This window comes from Artemia franciscana, chromosome 5 (genome assembly GCF_032884065.1).
Source record: "Artemia franciscana chromosome 5, ASM3288406v1, whole genome shotgun sequence".
Classification (NCBI taxonomy): Eukaryota; Metazoa; Arthropoda; class Branchiopoda; order Anostraca; family Artemiidae; genus Artemia; species Artemia franciscana.
The window spans coordinates 16207291-16214947 of NC_088867.1; the positions used below are offsets into that span (position 1 = coordinate 16207291).

Genomic DNA, 7657 nt, shown 5'->3' on the forward strand with positions numbered 1-7657 from the left:
AATTTTTTTTTCTAGCCGTATGAGATCGGCAACAGTGGTGAGCCGTGGCGTTCTGCTCTAGAAAAGGAGTTCACTGAATACACTTTCAATCATTATAAACACGGTACTTCAAGTGTGTTTGCTCATGTTCGGGATGACACAGTTACCTTGGTCGCTTGTATTGAAGACCATCAATTTCAACCAAAGAACTATTGGTAAGTTTGGGGAAAAAAGGATAAATATCTATTTGGGCAACCAGCAACCATGCTATGATTGCATATTCTAGGGTTTGCATATTAATTCACTAACTCAATAAGCCATACCAAGATGAATATATCAATATGCCAACATTCCAGAAGATCAATATATTATTCCTCGGCCCCCTTTCGAATGTGCTCCTCGCTACATTTGCAAATCTATCGTACAGCCCTATCCCTTCGATATAGCCCATATAGCTAGATACCTCTACAATATAGCTCGATATAACCCATGGTTAAGTTGGTTGATTACAGGGGTTTGGAATTATTTCCTGTGCTCCGTTTTTCTTGTGATTGATTAGATTGTCCTTCCAGGACAGTCCCCAAAAATGGTAGGATCTCGATGAAAACTGTTTCATCAATTTTTAAAATTAATTGAGAAACATTTTTATGTACCTATGAAAAAAAAAAATATCAAAATTTCGTATTTGTTTCTGAGAAGAATAGTTGTGAATACTTTTAATAAATGTGTGTATATCTATTTGGATAAGGATCAGCGATGTTGACGTTCAATTTGATAGTGCGAAAAAAAATATAAATTGATGTTATTATTGATATATTTACTGAAAATTGAACGTTTATTAAATATGTGATTAAATGGCCGCTTCAAGTGATGTGGATATCGTCGGGGTAACTGGGCACGCATTTGCTAAGTTGTAAATGCTGTAAGAGAAGCTTTTGGGGACGACTCATGTGAAGCCAGGTCTCCCTAAGGAAAATGATTTTTATAAAACTAACTTTTTTTGTGTAAGAACGAGGCTTTCAGTAGACTTGACCTTCTTGTGTCCTATAAGAAAATTGGTTTTACACTTTTAGCTATTCATTAAGGAAGTTTTGTGTCATTAACCAAAATTCGTTCGACCTGAAGAATAATTTTTGTAACTGAATAAAAACTTTTTAGCGTTAGGCTCCCTTGGCTCAGGAGCTTACGGATGCAATTTTCTTGACTTTTGGGAAAAAAATCGCCCATTTTCGGGCTAACCATTAGCCCATCATTATTTTTCTAATTGTGCATTTGGCTCTCAAAATAATAAGGAACAAATAAAAAAATCACAACTTTTTAATTAAATATATATTTGAATAAAAACTAAAATTTTGACTTAAAAGTTGAAAGGTTAATTTCTTTTCCTAATCTAATTAATTAAAATTTTAAGTCAATTATTAAATGCTAAGTAAATAACATCACACGTCAATGCATGCAAAATCTTAAGTTAGCTATTAAAACACAATCGAAAATTGTATGGAATCATATATTTACTAAGCCAGTTAAAGAGTCTGAAAATGTTCAACTCTCTTAGCATTTGACTCTCAGCATATGTAAAAGTAAAATACAAAAGATCTCATATAAATTTATCGAAGAGCATGTGAAGGTTTAAAATTTTTAAAAATGTAATATATTAAGAAAATTACAAGATTTTATGCATATATTTTTGAGTTCTACGTGATGGGAAGAAGGTGTGAATTAGTGAAATCTTTTTTTGACATTCTTCATGAAAAATTGTAGATTCTTGGCTGCCTTTAAAGCTAAAGAAGTTAAGATTGGTTAGCTTAGATTTACTGAATGGGCTCTCTTTATTACGCTTAGTAATCAATATTAAAAGAGAAATACGCAATCGACTTTAGTAAGTTACTGACGACGCCAATATACCGAACAAACTCTCATTTTCTAGTCGGTGGTTTTCTGCATAATTCCAGAAATTAATAAAAAAAAAATGGTCCTCGCTTCCAATGAACATAGGTTGGATCATAGCATATATGTACGTATGAATCTAATACACATGATAAATAAATAAAAATACGGCTGATGGAGTAGAAGAAAAGAAAACCTTCGAACAAACACAAACACAGGAACAAAATATAAAATATTCCAAGGAATGAGCGAACGAGCCCTAAAGAAAACAGTCAACAGAGAGTAATTTTGAAGATGCTTACACTAGTAAATTGGAATCCACTTGGGAAACCCACCTGGATCGGAATAGAACCTCCTCTGCAAGAAAGCTTAGGAGTAACTCTTTGCTGCAAAAACCTTCTACTGCCCAGCTCGATCATCCCACTTTACAAGTCTTGCATTATACCCATCGCCGAGTTTTGATGCCCGCTACATGCTGGTGCTCCGAAAACATTGCTTGCAGCATTTCAAAAGATTAAGAATAGGGGGTAATAGGGCGGGTTCAGTCGTTCCCCATGACTCTTTCCAGTTTGTTAGCGAAAGGTTTGACATAGTGTTGAGGGATTTTGTTACAAATACATAGCTTCACCTCTTTCTATAGAGCTTTCTCATATTGCGCCCCCCTCCCCCGTTGTCCAGCCGACAAAATAGATACGAAGGCACACAGGTTGGTCTAATGATCTTATGGTTGATACGCTGAGTTCAGAGTACTTCTAGAACAGCTTCATTTGACGTTGCACTTCGATTTGGAACAATCTTCCTGCGGACGTTATCCGTAAAAGTCTTCCTATCGACTTATTTTAAAAGAAGATTCAACAATCATTTACAACCTCGGGATGGAACGATGTAAAAGACTAGTAGCAAATCAGATCTGTACCTGGCACCGCCGACTTAGGAATAAGAAAAAATGCTTCCAGATCCTCTAATAGTTTTCCGAAGATGATATTTGTGCACGATTTAAAGATTTGGAAAATGTTCCAACATTCTTTTAGGTCTGTCCAGTTCGCTTCAGTTTATTTTTCCAGGGCTAGAACTTATGGATTTGACGATTTAACGTCCAGCCTACTAAGCCTATATATTGATATCCGACCTTCCGAGGGGGCTCCCAACCTAATTCAGTTTTGCACCCCTTTGAATTTTAATACACGATCTCATATCCGCTTTATAACATGTGTCATGGTTTTTTGTTGAAATACAGAGGTATTATATTTGTCCATTATGAAGCATGCCCCTTAAAGACTTTTAGCTTTGATAAGTATCATCATATCCAGTAGTTGCGTAAAAATTATTTCTAAAATCACTTATATTTTCTTCTTTTTCTCTCCCTTCCTATATTTGTGCACCCTTGGTTGAATAACAGTTTAAATCAAAGTTTTGCTTCAAAAAGTATTTTCTACCAAAACTGAAGTTGCAGTAATTATCTATCGTTCATGGATCCTATAGCTTACACGATCTGCCAAATGCAAGAACATCTTTATACTTTATTACTTAGACTTCATTACTTAGAAGAGTCGCAACTAGCGTGAACACACGAAGATTATGTCAATTAAATATATGGGCGATCCCTATTTTTAACAAATTAGTTTTTGAAAATCTTCTAGTGTAAACACGCTGTTTCTGGAAACTGGAATAGACTTTTCAGATTAAACTAGCTGTGATCTAACTAAAAATATTTAAACGTCTGTTGTGAATTTCCAACACACCATAAAGTATTCTCTGTCTTTCATATTACTTGCTTTTCCAAATTTATCTTTTGTTTGCATGGGTCAACACTGCCTCGTTGTCTCATTGTCAGGTCAGCTGTCCAGACAATATTGTATGGTAAATTGAATAAAGTTTAAAGTTCAGATTTCTGCAGTTTTGAAATTACTTGGAAATCCACTTTGGGTCACAATTCTACATTTTCAATATCTGAAGATCCTGAAATTGTAAATGGTGCAAAATACTTGGGTTTCAGAAACTACACGCTCAACTGCATTCATTTTGAATAAAAGGATTTTCTTTTTTTTTCTTTTTTTTGTACATGTGCAGTTTAACTGTCAAATGAAGAATAATTATTGGTTTGGTAAGTTGACCTTTTAACCAGATTCTAGATACTTCTGCCGTCTTCTGCTCCTTAAATATAAATGATTCCTTTTCATCGCAGGAATGGGCGATGGCGCTCTCAGTGGCACTGCACATTTACACCAGGTATAGGTGGCTCTACTGAGCTCTGTGGTGTCATGAAGGTTCAAGTTCACTACTATGAAGATGGAAATGTGCAATTAGTCTGTGCGAAGGAGGCTAAAGGAAATCTTGTCGTTACCGTAAGTAGGATTATTACTGCGGTTCTATGGAAATTTAGTTGTTTTTTTTTTTTTCTTCTTCTTACTTCCATCATTGAAGAAAGAAAATTACTATTGAGAATTAAAGAATGATCAAACTCGAGAGAATTATAAAATCCCAAAAGATCTAAAGCGGAACTGGACTAAAATGAAAAAAAAAGAATAAATTCTTAAAACAAGAATGAGTCTATGGCCAGTAGGAAAAAAGAGAATTATTACACGAATCAAGCAAGGCATTCTCAGGGTGGAGAAGAATAAATTTAAAATAAACTACATAAAAAAGGACGGAGAAGAATAAATTTAAAATAAACTACATAAAAAAGGTGGAAAATTAAAAATCAAAAAAGAATATAGAGAAAATAATCAAACCGAATATATGCAATTTCTAATCCATGACATAAAAATTAAAGTAGAATATATATATTAAAAGAGCCACTTTACAGAAGCAGCGGAGTTGCTTTCGTGAAGTAACCGTAAAGCAAAGAAAAAATTATTGGGGAGATCAAACTCGAGATAATTATAGACTCAGTAGAAGTAAAGGGAGGGACTGTGCTCTCCCTGTGCTATTATGGATGTCTTCTCAATCAAACAGGTCGTGGTAACGAACTGTAGTAAGGAGCAACCCGGCTCAATAGTAAACGAAACTCTAAAAAACGGAATTTTGATGCTAAAAGATACATCAAAAGAATCGGATTTGAATGCTGATTTTAAATATATGTGTTTCAGCAAATTCAGTCTTTGTCATCAAGAGTTACGAGCCTGAGGAAATTTGCCTTATTTTGGAAAATAGGGGGAAACACCCCCTAAAAGTCACCATCGCATTCAGCGTATTAGAGAACCATATAGCAAAAATTTCAAGCTCCTATCTACAAAAATGTGGAATTTCGTGTTTTTTTTGCCAGAAGGCAGATCACGGGTGCTTTTTTTTTTCAGGGGTCATCGTATTGACCAAGTTGTCCTAGAATGCCGCAAGAGGGCTCATTCTAAAGGAAATGAGTAGTTCTAGTACCCTTTTTAAGTGACCAAAAAAATTGGAGGGCACCTAGGCCCCCTTCCACGCTCATTTTTTTTTTCCCAAAGTCAACGGATCAAAATTTTCAGATAGCCATTTTGTTCCACATAGTCGAAAACCATAATAACTATGTCTTTGGGGATGACTTACTCCCCCACAGTCCCTGGGGAGGGGCTGCAAGTTACAAACTTTGACCAGTGTTTACATACAGTAATGGTTATTGGGAATTGTAGAGACGTTTTCAGGGGGATTTTTTTGGTTTGGAGGTAGGGTTAAGTTTTTGGGGGCTATGTGGGAGGATCTTTCCTTGGAGGATTATGTCATGGGAGAAGAGAAATTCAATGAAAAGGGCGCGGGATTTTCTAGCATTACTATAAAAAAAAAAAACAATGAAAAAATAAACATGAAAAAGTTTATTCAATTGAAAGTAAGGAGTACCATTAAAACTTAAAACGAACAGAAATTACTCCGTATATGAAATGGGTTGTCCCCTCCGCAATCCCTCGCTCTTTACGCTAAAGTTTGACTCTTTGCCACAATTCTGCTTTTTAAAACAATTAAAAACTTTAGAGTAAAGAGCGAGGGATTGCGGAGGGGACAACCCATTTCATATACGGAGTAATTTCTGTTCGTTTTAAGTTTTAATGTCACTCTTTACTTTCAGCTAAAAAAAACTAGTTTTTTTATTTAATGTTAGATAGTATCTACCGATATAATTTGATTTATCTCTTTTCGGTGAGTTCTCTGAGTTAAAGAATTTAGATCAGGATTTCAAGCAACAAAAGCCTATGTGTTTTTTTTTTTGTTATTATTATCTCTCTCTCTCTCTCTCTCTCTCTTTCTTTTTCTCTCTTTCTCTCTTCCGCTTACCCTCTGTCCGTGCAGGTATGGTTATTCAATCCTCTTTGATCTGTTTCAGAGTGAGATACAAACTGCCAAAGAATTCGTCCAGGCTGTTCAAGACGCTGAAAAAGAATATCAACTTGCAATCTGTGAAAATTACCAGACAATGTCCGATACAACCTTTAAAGCGTTGAGGCGCCAATTGCCTGTCACTAGGACCAAAATTGACTGGGGAAAAATCGTTTCTTATAGCATTGGCAAGGAATTGAAGAGTCAATAAGGAAGAAATTCATGTGAACTGTTATTGCCTGTGGTTTCATTTCAAGGAAATGTGTTGTTGCTTTTTAATTTGTATGTCCTTAATTTTATCTGAGGTGCACATTCAAGTTTTAGTTAGAGAGGACCGGTAGTCCTCTATGGTGATTACAATGTTTATAAATAATAGATTCGTGGTTTATATTGGAAGAAGAAGATTGACTTATTTTTAAATAGGAATATCAAAATCCTGGGTACAGTAATGTTATGTTGAACACAGCAATGATCATGTCATATGATGCATTCAATGACCGTTAAGTGTCAAAGCTGTCTGCCTAGTCAGAAGAGGGTTGGGTTCAACTGATTATGGCAAGTTTTTTTATTGCTCATTTTCACAAATCATGGCCTCTTCTTGCTCGCTTGAAAGACACCTCTGGTTAGACTAGAGAAGGGACTCTGTGGACTTGATAAAAAGTATTTTTGATTTGTTGTTAACATAATGTCTAGTAATTCTTTCTCGATTTCTTCTTCTTTTTTAAATATTTGTGTTTTTTTTTACTTTAAAAAGAATGCTTTAAGATAAATAAATGCAATCAATAACTAGTTCTAGCTCAGATTCTGACTCTTTTCCATTGACAAGTTGTTGTGTGACGATGTTATGGGACGAATAAAGCTCCCAACCGCTTATTTTAGATCCTAAAAAGCACCGGCTTAGGTGCCGTGCTCAGATTTTAGTGAGAAACCTAAATATCCTAAATTAGAACATAAGGAGGTAAAAATGCCTATTGATCATATAACACACTGGAAATTCTGAATAATCAAAAATTGTTTTCAAATTCGGCAATCACAGGTAATCCTGATCGAATATTTGGAGGCTTTTTTTTCTACCGAACTGTATTTTTGATTAAACTTTAAAAACAGGTTCTTTCATCTGAGATTTTGGAGTAACGTCAATACTTAAAACGAACAGAAGTTATTTCCTATATGAGGGGGATGTCCCTTCATTGACCCTTGGTCTTTACGCTAAAGCTAGACGTTTTGTCACAATTCTTTATGAAAGCCTGCCCAAGCACAAAGGCCATTAAATTTAATGAAAACTCTTTTGAAAGACATTATGGACGTTTTATTGTAAAGAGCAAAAAGAATGAGTTTTAGTGTAAAAGGGACTTTTTAGCTTGATCATTCTCTAATTCCCAATGATAATTTTCTTCCTTCGATGACGGTAGTAATTAAAAACAAACTAAATTCCGATCGAATGCCAGCTACGATCCTACCGATGGCAGCGACAAGATTTCTGTTGACCTCCTTCGCACAGACT

The 7657-nt window shown here is 35.1% G+C and overlaps 1 protein-coding gene across 1 annotated transcript; it reads left to right on the forward strand.

Moving 5' to 3' along the window:
• Positions 1 to 19: 19 nt before the first annotated feature.
• Positions 20 to 6942, forward strand: LOC136027025 (F-actin-capping protein subunit alpha-like). Its single transcript, XM_065703939.1, has 3 exons — positions 20 to 194; positions 4052 to 4211; positions 6161 to 6942. The coding sequence occupies exons 2-3, from the start codon at positions 4128 to 4130 to the stop codon at positions 6362 to 6364; spliced, it is 288 nt and encodes a 95-aa protein (XP_065560011.1). The 5' UTR covers positions 20 to 194; positions 4052 to 4127; the 3' UTR covers positions 6365 to 6942.
• The last annotated feature ends 715 nt before the right edge of the window (positions 6943 to 7657 follow it).